The following is a 16,231-nucleotide window of genomic DNA, read 5'->3' on the forward strand; positions in this document are numbered from 1 at the left end:
ATATCATTATTGTAGAACATGATTAAGGTGGACTCATGATAAGAATACAGAGAATCACACACAATTTCTTTTCACTGCTTCAATTGAATTTCTGATTATGAATAATACATACATACTGATCCGCCCATACACATATTCAAACTCCTAGTTGTATGTTAATCTACACATACATGTGTATGTATGTATGTATGTATGTATGTATGTATGTATGTGTATATATAGTACATTATAATACAGTACATATATCCTCATAAGTATATATTAATTTGTATCAATTAGATTCTCTTTGGGCTTGTTTTTATCTACTTATTCTGAAAGCCTACTGCCAGCAGGCACATTTAAATAAATATAAATCTGATTGATTGCGGTGATGACACACTTAAATTTAGCCGATACATTTTCCCAACACTTAAGCATTTAACTCTTATTTTGCCATATTTTTCCCTCACAGCGGTGGTGTTAAGCTTTACACTTTGCCATGATTGTGCTCTTGACTTCCTCATATGCGTTCATGATCATCTCCTGCTCTGTACAATTGTGTTCCCCAAGGCTCCATTGTTGGGCCTCTTCTGTTCAACATATACATGCTCCCAAAATTGCGTGGCATTATTATGCAGACGACACACAGGTTTATATAAAGATATCACAAGGCGACTATGGTTCCTTTGCAATTACTGGATGTGCCAGAGAATACATTTGTCCACTCAAACAAAGATACCATTTTTATTTGTTCTCAGTTTCAACCTTAGCGGTAAAAGATCACAAACCAGTCCAGAAATGTTGGCGTAGTCTTGGACCTACATTTTAACATCCATATTAAGATGGATGCTGATGAATTTTCGATCACCTGAAGAAAGAATTTAACGACTGGCAGGTTCATGAAGCAGCACACTGAATTCAGAGTTGACAAATTCATACATTTATACAATTCGATATGTTCTTTTTGTGGGACTTACTGGGGAGAACATACCACGAAAACTATTTGCTCTCTTCCATACACTGTTATGCCACTAGCCCTTTCCTTTAATCATGTTTGGAGTTGTTTTCCACAACATAACGGTATCTTATCTCGTGCCTCTAAGTTTTGTTTCTTTGTCAATCCCTCCCATGCATTTTCCCAAGCTTTGCTGAATCTGAAGTAGTTCAGAACTCAGTTCTCTAACCGACCATTTGACTGAATGGGACAGTGTTCGCTTTATCTTTGTAGAATGGGGTTTATCATTTTGTCCATGTCACTCCCACATTTTGAACAAAAAATACAAGACATTGTGAAACACATCTTTCCTGTTTCTGTACCGCCATTTATTGTTTTGTAAGTCTGACTGAATTCTTTTGTTTAAGAATTTTACAGAACATGTTTGAAGATCACCATATTTTATCTCAAGCTGCCCATAAAACAACTAATCAGATGAGCCCTTTCTCTGCAATGGAAAAATATGCTTGAGCCGGCTATACCAGTGTTAGTACTGAGACTACAACGCCTCTCCACTTGACCCGGTAATGCCAACATACTGGTAGAGATGTACAATTACCAAATATGAAATTATGCTTCTTAGGGCAACAGACAGCCAGCGTCTGTATTTTCATTTGTCATGTGAATGGTTCCTGCTTTTTCCTAGATGTAGATCCTTTTTTGCGTTTATAGATACTCAACATTATAACAGATGTTTCTTCTTCAATACACCTCACTTACAATGTTATTATATTGAGATATTCATTACTTTATATAGTAACTTTGCTGTTTTAACTGCTGCTGCTCTAGAAACCATATTTAGTTTGTTTGAAATTTAAATAAATTCTAATCTTGCTGTGAATTTATTCAATATAGCAATTATTTAGTGCCGTAGAAGAGCAGAGTATTGATGAGATTAGCTCCTAGTAGTAATACAATCCTAAAGATAATTACCTGAAGCCCACTGTAGTTCTCCAGCACGCGTAGAAAGCACGTTGGTTGCTATCTGCAGCCTCTGAATCTTACACACTGTTCCTTCCAATGTTTTTGTTCATCTTCTGTTGTTTAGAAACGTCCGATTCCAAAATATCAGTGTAGCCTAATCTTTATCTGCAACTGTGCAGAAACATTCCCTAACGACTAGATGTGCAAAAAGAAGCTGTGCAGCATTTAACATGTTTAGAATTTGATTGTCAAGATTATGAACTAAGCTTCAAAGATGCAGACTATTCGATAGAGCCGTAGCCGTCACCACTGATTGGTAGCGAACGTTGTAGCATCGTCTGGTTAAAAAAAGATAAAAATTGCAGCCACATCCCCCACAATTCAGTCCATGTTTTCTGTGTCGCAGAAATCATAGGACCCCTACTGATACCAGGTGGGGATGGGAACTCTGCAATCTTCTGTTTGTGTGTGTGCGGTCCTTCTGTCTGTCTGGCAGCAGTATGGACACGTTGTGTGTTGCTGCCTCTGATTAATGGGCCTGATGTTCAATTGCAGAGTCGCCAGAGATCTTCTTGGCCTGCTTTTCTTCTGCAAGCTGCGCTGTCTTCTGCGTTGTTTGATCTGCAAAAGGAATAAATTAATTACTCGTGTTTTTTTTTCGGGGGGGGGGGGGGGGGTAGACACAGAGCAGTTTGTTACCTGATGAGCTAATATGTTATGATCATCTGCAGACTTTGTCTCGTCTACCAGGCAGCTAATTAGCATCTCCAGGTTCGCTAGTGTAGGTTTGTCTTGTTTTCTCTACAGTTGATGGCTTTCTGGAGCTTTAACCACATGAGAAGTTCCTTTGACCTCTGTTGGTCTGAAAACATACACCGTCTAAATATAACAAGTTCCCCCAGTAAAAATAAACAAGTAGCAATGGTGAGAAAAAAAATAAAATAATATTTTGCAGTTTCCGTCCCTCGAGGCTACCATGTCAAGTTTTTGTCTAGGATCCTAGGGCGTTGTTTCTGCGGTCTCAAAGGTCCTGGTTACCATGTTAGTTAACGAAGTGCGTTTTAGGTTGAGGGTACAAAGGTGTAAAACTGCTGCTGAACTGAGAGATGGTGCAGTTTTTAACGAGCCAGCTGGGGTCGTTCTCCCAGCAGATCGTGGAGCTTTATTGTTTCTTTATATTCACTGCTGTCTGCTGGTCCGGCTATAGGAGGTGTCGGACTACCCTGCTGCTGACGGTAAACTAGCTTCTCCCCCAAGCATTAATCTAGCAATTAAAGAAATCCCCAGCCTGTGTGTTCACAGCTGCTACAGTACATGGTCACGTTAACATTTTTATATTCAGGTGACTTAACAACATGTCACCTCAGAAGGTCTCGGCACCCAAAACCAGCGGAAATGATGATGGGAGAGAAATGTTGAGGAAAGACAAAAGATGAACCAAAACCGATTTGACACAATTAGCCTCAATCTGGCAGCCCTTTGGATTCAGTCATACTGCAGTAAAAATTGAAAATGCACATCATATGTAATTAAAGCAAATCATCTCCAGGAATCAATGGATCTCGCTTCTTCCAGTGACAGCAGTATCTCTGATGTGCATCATGGAGACGTTACCATGAGGACAGAAACATGGTCCACGAAAATATGTGAACGCCAATGCAAGAAGGACCTGTAGTAAACCAACTACGTGTGGAGGAACACGCACTGCTGTACTTAGTGCACAGACGGAAGAAAAAAGTAAAACAAACGTTTGGGTGCATGTCTGGATGAAGATGCAACGAAGTGTCATAAATATGCGTCTGCCTTCGCATTTATTTGAAAATATCTTCTTTTTTTTTTTAGGTAAATTCCTCCCCTTTTGAACAGAAAACGTTCTTCTATTTCTGTGATTCAGTTTAACCAAATGCTTTCTGTATTCCCGGCAGGACTAGAAACATGGCTGAGGCGGCGCGAGGTCCCGTGGTTTGCCGCCCATTGGCATTTGCCAATGAAGACCGGGCAGTTCACTCCTGGTCCCGGATCTCGTCAGCAGGGCACAACGTCCTCCTGGATGCCCTGAAGATCCTCAGCCCGATGTCCCGCGACCTCTCGAGCAGCGAGGAGCTGGTCACCTTCTTGAAGGAGCTGGGCGAGGAGGGCCACAAGCCCACCGTGCTGCGCAGCAAAGATGTGTACGGCTACCGCTCCTGCACGAACCAACCGCTGACCGCTGACATGCTGAAGCCGCAGAACCGGAACGTCAGACCCACCACCAAGAGGAAGGGAAGGAAGCCCCTGGTCAAGAAGAGAGAGGTGCACCCGTCCTGGAACGCCTATGAGAAGTGTAACCCCAAGATTCAAGGGGTCCGCCCTCCAGAGCTGCTGGTGGACCATCGTGCCATCGTCTGCAGCCGGACACCCAGTCGGACTGTAGAGATGTCGCAGGCGCTGGAAGTGCGGCCGTGCCTCAGACTCACCAACATTGAGGGCCTATCTGGCTTCCATACGGCGAGACTCCAGATCCACACTTCCTGGGACCCATCCTCTGAGGCACCCTCTGTTGCCTTTTCACAGCAGCAGCACCCTCCAACGCTTTCAGGAATACCTTTGCAGCCTTCTCAGAATGGTGGTGGGGCGCCCACCAAAGCCGTTGCCTTGTTCAGCCAGAAGAACCTGTCCTGCCCCATCCGACTGGACGGCGCCCTCATCGGAGATTCTGCACCGGTCTTCTACGCAAACGGACGGGCGTTCCCAGAGACTCACACCGAGCTCACCAGCAACGGCTGGAGGAGCAACGGCGTCCACCGAGATTGTCGGGGCCCCAAGGAACTTAACATACTGACCCGGCAGAGAAACGGCTGGAAGGACAAAAATAGTCTTAGGTGGAAAATTGTAAAAGTGGATGACTCTCGCTCTTTGGCTGAGGCCCGCAGAAAAGCTCAGAAGATCCTCCAGGTCAACCTGTCTCCAGTGATTCAGATCCAACCTCTCAACTATGTGCTGAGAGACTTCAGATACCAGAATAAATGACAATACCCCCACAACCATTGTTTCCTTTAGCAGATGTTAGTGTTTTACATCCATTAGGCTGTTCCTGGCTGAGCCCCAGTATTCATAACAGACGTCCGACATGGGTTTTTGGGATCTCTGCTGCGTGTTGGAGGTTGAGAAGTCAGAGTCCGTCTGTGGAGGTTCTGGTTCCTGACGGAGGCACTCGGGATTTAAAGGCATTTGAAGTCAGGTGTTGCTTTTCTCAGCAGGCTGGGAAATAACTATCGGCCGAATGCTGGTACATTTTCACGGTCTTCTTTAGTTTACACTATACAAAACTTCAACCAACCATCCTTCTGCTTTGAGTTGCTCGCCGATGTTGTGGATGTAGTTTAGGACACAGCATCCACTGTGACTGTTAGGTTAAAGGTGAATTTCCTGTCCTTCAACAAGACACTGGGCTTAAAAGAGTATTTATAACTAATTTGAAGTATGCCGCTGTTTGGTTGAAAAGTATTTTTTACTTGTAGCGCCGACAAACAGTGCCGCCAGTCTGCAGCGCCCAATTTTCCGCTGGAAAGAAGGAGAAAACCTTGTGGTGGGACCGGATGAGCTGGTTTCCAAAGCCTTCAGACGAGCAGACGTGGTGGTTGGTTGGTCGGTCCCAGCAAAACAAATGAACTAAACAAAAAGGGGCCGAGGGGAGGGGGGGGGGGAAGAGAAAAGTGTTTAGTTTCTCTTCCTTTTTTTGTATTTTTGTTGTGTTTCCACTGGAAATCAGGAAGGCTCTGAGAGGGAGCACAGCGGGGAATCAAACCCGTGGCCCACACGGAGATGGATTGATTTTGTTTGTCCATCACAAAGTGTTCCTTTTTGGTTTAGTTTATTCACACATGGAAACAAAAGACTTGGAGGATTTTCAACTGTTGGGTGATTTGATGACTTACAGTAACAAAACGCATCGATGAACTGCAGAAAACGGCGAGTACGGACGGGGACTTATTATTATTATTATTATTATATTATTATTACATACAATAATTCTGACTTCAATCTTCAGACCTAAGTTTTCTCGATCTCAGAATCTTATTTAGTTAATACTGCTGCTCCAGATTTTCTTTTGTTCAATACATATTTGTACTTCACAAGCAATCAACTGCCATTTGGAGACTTGATGCGAGACATTCGTTTGGCTGATTTAAGAAGAAAGAAATATTACAAATGTTTGTGGTGACATTTTGTACCTTGAGCTGCAGGGCTGTTTTTTCCGACCGGTTGAATTTGAAACTGCAGCAACAGAAAGTTGACCCTCCCATCAGTACTCGTCTAAGCTCTGTTGCGTCTATGGCAGGAATTGCACTTTAAGAGTGTGACAGTGCGTCATTGTCGCCCGTTTCCTGAACATAAGTCATTAATGTTCTTATTTCCTGCATCATGTCGAAAAGAATATGTGAAAAAAATATCAAAAAATGTGGTTTGACTTACATTGAGCCCACACTGGTTTTTGCAACAGGTGCTAACTTTGCGACGTTGGTGCTGAATTAAATGACTGGCACAAGAATGTCATCATGTTTCTGTTTTTTCTAGTTCAGATTAGAGCATTTAGAGGCTATGACTTCAAGTGAGTTATTTTCGGAGGGACTTGTAGCACTGTTGCCCTTTGCAGATTGGGATGAGCGTGCGAAAACCGCCGCGTGTGCTTTCCAAAGGGTTTCTACTGTGAGCAGCCACCTGAATCCGTTTTCATCTTATCATCCGTGTGGAACCCTTGTGAATTTCCCTAAAAAGTTTTGTTTGCGGTGTTTGACCACATTGCACGAGATAAACGTTTGGTTCGATCGCACAAAACGATGCTTTAAGCCAAAATCCTAGTCTTTTAGTCCTCGTGCTAGCTTGCGATGGAGATTTTAACTCATCTCAAGACCATTCAATGTGAATGAACGCTCTGGGGAAAGCCAGTAAAAGGGGACCTTTTTGGAAAAAAAAGATTTTATTTTATTTTTATTTTTTCAAGAAAAAGAAAAACCCAGATCTTTTCAGTCAAATGTAAAACGAATAAAAATGACCCATCAGGTCCGTGAATGACGGGACACTTTATTCCAAAACCACAAACAAGATGATTCCCTGTTTAGATGCTGTAGGTAGAAGCAACAAACCAAGTTTAAAGTGGAAATCTGTGCTTTCTGGTTCAAAGTCCATGCATCCTTCTGGAATAAGCGATCTGTTCCCCTGTTGACACTGAGGCCACATCAGTGTTTGGTCGGCTTTTTCTCTGTTCCTGTGAATCTTCCGTTCTGGAAGAGTCTTGGTTTGCTTGCGCCCCCCTCTGCGATCTGCCTACGCGGTCATGTTCATGCCCACCGACGATTCCCTTTTCTAGGTCTTCTATCTGTTAGTCTTGTTTGTGCTACACTTGTATAATATTGTATTTCCTACATGATCTTTGAAAACTCTTTTTGTTCAATAAAACTGATCTGAAAATAATTGTTTTGAGCAAATTTTAGTTTCATTACATTATTTTGATCATATTGTTCATGTTCTGAGACTCCTGAATCACAAAGCAACTATTGAGAATGATCCACATGTAAATTACTCGTTTCTTTTCCAATTCCGACTTCTTCTAAGAATTATAATTGACAGCGACTTTTGTCCAATGGAAAATTCAATTTTATGTTGTTTCTCAGAGAGATCAAAGACCGACTGGCAAAAGATTTAAAGACGGTCGTTCCAAATAAAAAATAAATTGCACGCAATCTGCCGCAGTTTGGGAAAATTCTGAGGTTAGAATTTCAACTGGAACGCCGCCGTAGCTCAAATTTCTAATTCCCAAGAAGTGCGATCCATTGCAAGTCGGAGGTCGATGGTTCAGAGTCTGTATCCTCGACTTCCAGCCTGAATGCTTCCCGGTGCGTCTGCTTTGGAAAACATGGCCACCTGCAGCAAAAGGAAGTCTCTGAGCTTCACAAGCCTCTACAGAGAGAACCTGCATCACTTCCCACAGCACCATTAGAGAAACACTTAATTTAATAACCGGAGAATCTTGTGGGGACACATTTCTGGAAATCTAATTTAAGACATTTCAAGGAAACCTTGTTAGAAGAGACTGGAGCTCAGTAGACGAGTAGCGCACTGCAAGCGCCGCCGGTCCGTTACACTTTTCCATGTCGGAGATCGTTTTTTTCATAAATTCCGGGTACGATGGATTGCAGCATAACCACTGAGGGGGCGGCGCTCCCTCAGAACTGGGAAGTTGGATTCTTCAAGTTCCCAGCTGGACGTTTCAAATGATTTCCGATGCTGAAAGTTGGGTCAACCTCAAAATCAAAGATGGCTACTTCTGTCATATTTGTTGTTGGACATGTTTTCTGCGTAAAATACCAGCGTTTTATCAACTGGTATTGCTATAAAATGACCTACGATGGAGGAACCCCCATCAAGGTTTCCAACTTGTAGTCCAGGAACACAATCAACTCGGGTGTGTTGATACCAACTCCAGTTTCCGAGGCAGTTGACACGCTGCAATAATTTAACAGGAAACAGACTTCAACATAGTTGTGTTTGCTCGGCCTGCCCGATTGGCCCAAAGTACAGATGATGTCACACATTATGATTGGCTGCGTGTGGGAGAGACTAAACTGACCCGCCCCTACTCGTCCGCTAATTGGCTAAAGTTAGCGTTTAGCAACAGCCTGGAAGGCTATAGGGCCTGTACCCTTCCAGGCTGTTGCTAAACGCTAACTTTAGCCTACAGGACGTCCTGAGAATTCTTGAAGCGAGTAATCAACTTTGTAGTTCAAGAATATTGGCAGTTTTTCAGACATTTTGAGTCGGGTGATTTATGCATCTATTGTCGGTGCCCGTCCTTCCTCCTCCGGATGCTTCCCCCCCGTCCCGTCCACATGATTAATAGTGAACACTCCCGTCCCACAGGAATCTTGGGAATCCCGTTATCAGCCTCTACTTTGTGTCCGATCTAGCGAGGAGTCGGAGTGGGAAGGTCACTCAGGAAAAGTAGGAAAGAAAGTAAACTAAATTTATCTCTACACCTAAATATGGAAATAAAAGAGTTAATAATGCACAAAGTTGAACGTAAAGGGATTAAACTCATGGATTACAAAACAATCTTCACAAACAAGTTGTGGAAATCTGGTTTTGAACGTCCACTTATCTGGCTGCTGAGTTATATTGTATATATTAATATTTTTATTTACACTTTTTTTAATACCTTTTTATATACTTGCTGTTCTTACCTGTTTACATGTTCATAGCCCATATATTTATTAGTCTACATCTACTTACGCATTTGCATTCATGTTTACTGTTTTTTTCCTTCTCTTTGCAATCAATGTACATTGTCTACCACAAATATATATATTTTATTTTGTTTTATTAAATAAAATAATTTAATAATTTAAATAATCTATTTGTTTGATAATTATTGGAGTGAGCCTGAGATCTACGTGTTTCACTGCCAACTACTTCCGCTTGGACTTGTAGTTCCGCCACATTACCGTTGGGGGCGATATTTCTCCCGCCCGTCTGCCGTCCGCCATTAAAATAAGACGTAGAAGAAGAAATGGTCCACGCGGAAGTGAAGCCAGGTGACGTTCATTAAAAACATGTGTGAATGCCTGAATTCACCAGTAATTTATTCAAGATCTGGTAAAAAGCAATCTGTAATCCTGCCTACTTTTTTTTTATTAAATTATTTATCCACTATTTCCTCACATAGTCATCGTTATCGAATGAAATAAAATAGTTTAGATTAATCGACCTGTGCTTTTAGTTCACTCAGGACCTGAGCTCCATAATGTTTCTTTGCTTCTGTTAATCAAAATATTATTATTTCAGTGCCTCGATTTAGCTTTGCGTAATGTTATTAAAGATATAAATCTCTTTTCACGCCCCCTGTGGTAGCCATTGAGATCAAATATAATGATAATCAAGACACCACTATGGGTATTAAATGGGTTCATTTATTTAAATGTTTGGGTGAACTGACCCTTAGTGGTGATATCATAATATTCTATTCAACTGTGTAAAAAAAAAAAAAAAAAGCACAGGCCATAATAAATCCTGCTTATGTAAAAATGTGTTTCCACAATCAACAAACCACGCGGCTGAGTTTGTGGACGCTGAGGCGTGACGTGTCGGAGCGCTGGGCTCTCTGCCTGGAGCAGGTGGAGAACCACATATCAAAGCCAAAGAGGAAATAAGTGACATTTCGGTGTGGAGAGGGGATGAGTGAAGCGAGATGCTCAGCTGGCTGCTTTTTGACCTTTTTGACTCGCAGCTGTTACATTTGATTCTAATGAGAGTCGCCGTACGGAAATGTCAACATATCCATTAGAAACTTCTCCTTTCATGTACGTCTGTGTCGTCTCGTCTCTCTCTTCCGAGTGATCAAAGTTTCCCCGCAGCAACGCTATACAAACAAATCCTGTGCGTCTCCCTTGCCACAATGATTTTCTGCCTAAATTGGGAATCCGGTTGAGTTTATTTTCAAAGCTACGGAGAATTTCTCTTTCTCTCTGAGACTGAGCTCATGGTCTGTGTTGTGTGTTGTAGATCAGAGGAGGAACAATGTCGGTGCCGTCCATTAGCTTGACTTAAAATGAAGACTATGCCGTCGTATGAAGTTTAGGTAGGCGGCCTCCTCCGGTTCTCAAAGGTGACGCCGATGAGGAAGTGTCCTAAGCTTGTATTCTCTCTAATGGCATGATGATCATTTAGTAAATTATGGTCCTGTTTACAGTAAAATAAGCCAAAAAGCAGGTATGCTTTAGGGCGGGGCTACTGTGATTGGCAGCTAGAAATATGGTCACCTCTGGTTGCAAAAACACAACATTCAATTCAGTTTATTTTGTATAGCCCAAAATCACAAATACAAATTTGCCTCTTAGTGCTTTACAGTCTGTACACATACGACATCCCTGTCCCGGGACCTCACATCGGATCAGGGAAAAACTCCTCCCAAAAATTGAAAAAAACCTTTCATGGGGAAAAAAGGAAAGAAACCTTGCAGCCAACATGGCGGTGGCTGTAATCCAAGTTGGCGACGCCCAAACACCGAACTCAAGGCTTCAAAACAGCAGTTCACAAACCAATGGGCGACGTCCCGATGACCACGCCCACTTCCTATATACGGTCTTTGGGTTCAGGTCTCAATTTTAGTTTCATGTGGACGTCTGTTGCCTTTTCAAAATTCTGACGCTCCGCTTGGAGTGGTGTCTTTGGTGATTGTTTGGCGACACCGGCCGTGGCTCCGTGTCCTCCACGATCACATTGTTCATATATGTTCACAATCTATAATTGTATCATCCTGCTTACTGTAATTGTACTCGGGCAGACGTGCAATAGATGTCATGTGTACACACTGAACGTAATACAATTACTGCATAGTCAATTTATGACAGACATAATACATATAAGGAGTAGTGATAGCAGAAATAATAAAAGAAAAATGATTACTACAAATAACAATAGCAGCAGAGGATTATAATAGAAGGTCCAGGCGTAACCGCTGCCTTTTCTTCTATTAGTCTCGTATAGTCGCCATCTTTCTCGGCTCATTTCCAGCAGTAGGAACTGACCCACGGTGGCGCCTGCATCACATCAGGAACGTCTGTGTTGAAAATCCTTTTGATGACATTGGTATCCCACACTGCCGAACACTGCCCAAACCTACAATGGAGGCGTTTGCCTTTTTTCTTGGTCCATCAAGTCCACCTGCACACACATTTGGAGATTCAAGCCAAACCCTGGACATCTGGCTCGGCTCCCTTCCTGGTACGAACCAGCAGTAATACTTTACCTGCAGTGAGACGCTTGACTGAGTCATGTTTGACTCAAAACAGGTCAAACTGGTGTTTTCTGTGACTTCAGTCCTCAGGAATGTTTGTTAGACGTCCTCGGTTAAGAGGTTAGGATTTTCTCACAACAGACCGGCTGTAGTCTCAATGCCGGCGATAACACTGGGGGCTTGTTTTGTTTCTCAGAACGTTCGGGGAAAACTGCACAAAGAGCAAAATAATGATCTTTAAGTAAATCAAATTCACCAAAAATGTGTCTGTATGCGTCCAGATTAGAGACGAAGCGATTGTCCCAGAACGTCTTGAGGAATAAATTCAACCGTCGGAAATTGTAAATGTTATTATATTACTATATATATATTATTTTCACCTTATTGACCTCTGTTGTGGTTATTTGCATAAAAACACCCAATATAAATGATTAGGAAATAAGTTATTGTATTTTGCAGCTTAGAGCTCGTGTCAGACAGTTAAACATGTGTTAAATACCTATTTTATATTGCTGTGAAAACATCTCCTTCAAGCAACTGCATTTATTAAAGTTTACAATTTTAACACATCACGATAAAGTCGTAATTTACCTTCGGCCGATGGAAATTAGAGCTTGAACGCATCATAATGTAACTCAATGCAGCCTCCGTTAGCCGGTTAGCTCCGTTGTCAGCAGAACTGTGCAGCGACATACTCTAGAGACGCTTTCACTGCTTCCACTCTGAGCAGCATGAATGGGAATGAATCTGATCCACGGCTCATTGTGGACGGCCGTCGCACCGCGACAACACGTGTGTAAATCTGACCAACACAAAATATGTAAGCGGTCGCCGGGTCACGGTCAATCGGCTGAATATCGCCCCGGTTTCGATCGGCAGCCGATCGATCGCTGCTTGATTGACCTCCAGATTGATCTTCAGGCGTGACCCCGCCGCGCTCGCCGAGTTCTGCCATTGGTCGTGTCTGGTGATTTGTATTTCAGTAAAAATAAATGAGCTCTCGGAGGTTTCATCGGGTGCAGTCAATCTAATCGCTGTCGATCAAATGTGTGCAAACCAACGCAGAGACCTGATCAGGAATGAGCCAGAGCTGACGGTTATTCAGGATACTGGATGGTTCTGGTGTCCGTGCCTGTTTTTGGAGGAACAGTGTCACTGTAGCTTTGATCTTTGGTATTGATCCGTATTCCGAGGCCGTGAAGTTCATGCTGACCCCATAAGGGCAGCAGACTTTTGGTGTTTGTCACCTGTGCAACAGGGTCACTGGTCAACTCGACACATGGAGCTGAAAGCAACACCTCTCTCTCTCCAGCAGATTCTGTAAAGTATTGACCTTAAGAAAAGATGCACCAATCCAATGTTTTCAGTCCTGATTGGGTTTTGGGTGCCGATCCGATGCCAGTGTTGAATCAATGAGCCGTGTTCCTCTCACAATACAATCTCATATCCATATCAGATCGTACATTCCTAAACTCAAGAACTTCCACATGTTTTGGCAGGAGGAGCTGAGATCTAAATTTAGTTCCTGGGTTCTAGCTCATGTTCGGAGAAACTATCCCGGCGGACTGTTGCCATGAATAATTTGGACATTAAACATTCGTTAGTATCAATAATTAACTATTTATCTAATTATCTGACTTCCGGACTGAGACCTAAATAGAGGTGTTGTGTGATCTTGAACGTGTTGAAACATTTGCCTACAGAGTGTCATGTGTCTCCCATGGGACCTTATTGGCGAAAGACACCAACATGGCAGTTACCTCGGATTGCTAGCTAGCTCGTTAGCTTAGCTTTACCGATCCACAAATGTAGCGTTACCTGATGTGTTTCATCGAGCTGCTATTTTCCTCAGGAAAGGAAACGCACCGTAGCTTCAGAGAGAGACGGTGTGTTGTCTTTCTAATCAGTTCTACAAAAAAATGCTACTTTAATGACGTTTGTCAATTCAAAAGAAGATTTAACTGAAAACACTCATCAGATTATCACCATCACTAATGACATAATACAAATACTTTCTCCAGTAATATCTGTTCCATGACACTGAACAAAAACATTACAAAGCTGTAGCTTCTAAAACCTTGATGGCTTACGTTTGTCTTCAGATGGAGATAAACGGGAATCCATACAAAATAAATGAGTCCTTTTACACTAAATCTTGGCAGGAAGTAAATGAACGAAACAAATATTTACAGCTGCGTCTCTCAGACATTTGAGATAAATGTAGTGAATCAATGAAGCGAACAGAAAACTCCACACGTCTCCAAACAGAAAATCTCTTGTGTGTTTTATATTCATTTCTGCTGTAGAACGTATAGCTGCTTTGAAAAAAGGTTAATGCGTCTCATTTATCTTCCTTTATCTTGAGGCCCGTCAGGAAGCTAACTACGCATTACTCTCTCGTCTTTATATTGATTCTAGCAGCAACACACGGCTGTTTGACCAATCAACGCTGTTCCTTCGGCACCAGGAACTAAGACGGAGGAACTAAATTCAGCCCCTGGTTCCTCTGATCAAGAGCGAAGTGAAGTTCCTCAAAAGGTTCCTGGTCTCCTGCCAAATGAGCTAGTAGTTCCTTTTTAAAGTCCCGGGGACTATTTGGTTAGAAAAGGGTCTTTGCAGAATGCCTCCACTCAACTTCTGTATGAACTAAACTGACTGACAGGAAGTCACGGACTCGCTGAGGCTTTGTTGTAACGATTAAAACGAGCAGCGGAGTAACGTAGAGGGAATGATTAACAACTTAGTGCTTCATCTACACTCCTGTCGCAGCGAAGGAAAGCACATCGCTATTTTGCTTTACTCATGTTATGTAGCATTGAAGCATGGTGGAACTGGCAAGCGAGCTAGCTGGCAGTTGGCTAGTTTAGCTAGCATGCTAAGTCCACCATGCTTTTATGCTACACTGGTTTTAGAATTACCCTAACAGCGGGCCGACGCTCCCTCCGCCTCACTCCTCGTTGCTCCGGAGAAGGACAGGCTGCCTCTCTGACCAGCCAGTCACCCGTCCGACATCACTGACGTGTGTCATCACCGTAGCGACTGACGACAATCGCCATTTTCCTTTGTGATTTGTACTAGGACCACAGAAAAGTTACGCAGATGCAGTAACCAGTAGTCCACATCAACAAGAACCTTTAGTCATTTAGTTATGACAAAACATGACAAAACAATCCAACAAAACTGCGGCACTAAAACGCTGCACACTCAAGAGCACGAGCCACGATCAGAAGGAACGATATTAATTATATAATAAAAACAACACCATAGACACTGTGGCGGTGGGGCTCAGCTGCAGAGGGTGTGGTTCAGGGAATAGGTGCCGGGATGAGGTGTAATCAGGCTCAGCTGGGGACTCTCTGTGTGTGTGTGTGTGTGTGTGTGTGTGTGTGTGTGTGTGTGTGTGTGTGTGTGTGTGTGTGTGAGGCCGTGAGCGGACACACCAGACAGCCAAGACTGTACAGCTGACATAAATAAAAGCTATTAAGAAACCTGAAAATCCTAGCGTGTTGCCCTTTGTGCTGCTCGGGTAACGGAGGTTCTTTACAGACACATTAACACAACGCTAGTGCAGATGTAAAAACACAACAAGCAGTTCACTCACCCATGCTGTTCACTTAAAGACAAAGTCCACCCTCCTCTCTTTGTTAACAAACAGTTCAATGACGCGGTTGTGAAGTTCATCGGTACGCTTCAGTTCCAGTAACAGGTCCTTGTCGATGGCCATGCACCAGTGAGGACAGTTGAGCCGCCCAGTTACTGTTTCTGGAATAAGTTTCCATGCGTTTTAGGGCTGAAAATGTCCGCTCGACAGTGGCAGTCGATATTGGGATTGTCACCGCCAAACATGCTGGATTCTCCTCCTCCTCCAGCCATTGAGTGTTAAAAAAACTACACCAAGAACACTAAAAATGTCATAACTCCTACTGAGTTCTGCTAGCAGCTAGCTAGCTTTCTGTTGACAAAAGTCACGCTGGCCCACTGACCAATCACAGCGCATGTTAATGCTGACGTACTTCCAGGCCTGGCACGTCAAAGAATACGCCCAGCATGTCAAACTAAAGATCTGATTGGTTGAAGACTATGACTATCAACGATAACGTCCCCATGTACTTTAATCTGCTACCTAGAAGGCCTCGGGCCGCTCTTCTTCCATAGAGACATAGAGGTGAAATCTGATTGGATAAGAGCGCTCCTTCAAACAAGCTGCACTGGAAGCAGCGCTGCAGGCTGGAAGCAGAGCAACAGAGGAAGACAGGAGCTGTGCAATGAGACAATGAGCTAATAGGGAAAAATAATTATAATAGATGTAGTGTATTTGTAAAAAAAAATGTAATTATAAAGTAAAAACTGAACCGCAGAGTTTTTGTTCCTACATTTTATTTGGATTTCTTTTAACATAGTGAGTGAGTGAGTGAATAGGAGTCAACAACAGGAGTCAACAACTCCACAACTGCGTGATTAAAAAAAATCGACTTCATTGTGCGCCAGTATCGTCAACATTCGAAAATAAACCGCACAAAGAGACCGACTCCTTTTTTTTTAAAGTGTGAACACAACATTGA

At 42.8% G+C, this 16,231-nt stretch overlaps 1 protein-coding gene across 1 annotated transcript; it reads left to right on the forward strand.

The window, feature by feature from the left end:
• Positions 1-3,832: 3,832 nt before the first annotated feature.
• ccdc71 (coiled-coil domain containing 71) lies at positions 3,833-4,906 on the forward strand (the record flags this gene model as incomplete). The annotated part of the gene is made up of 1 exon (XM_079218250.1): positions 3,833-4,906. The coding sequence occupies one exon, from the start codon at positions 3,833-3,835 to the stop codon at positions 4,904-4,906; it is 1,074 nt and encodes a 357-aa protein (XP_079074376.1).
• Positions 4,907-16,231: the final 11,325 nt, after the last annotated feature.

This window comes from Taurulus bubalis (assembly GCF_910589615.1).
Source record: "Taurulus bubalis genome assembly, chromosome: 5".
NCBI classification, from domain to species: Eukaryota; Metazoa; Chordata; class Actinopteri; order Perciformes; family Cottidae; genus Taurulus; species Taurulus bubalis.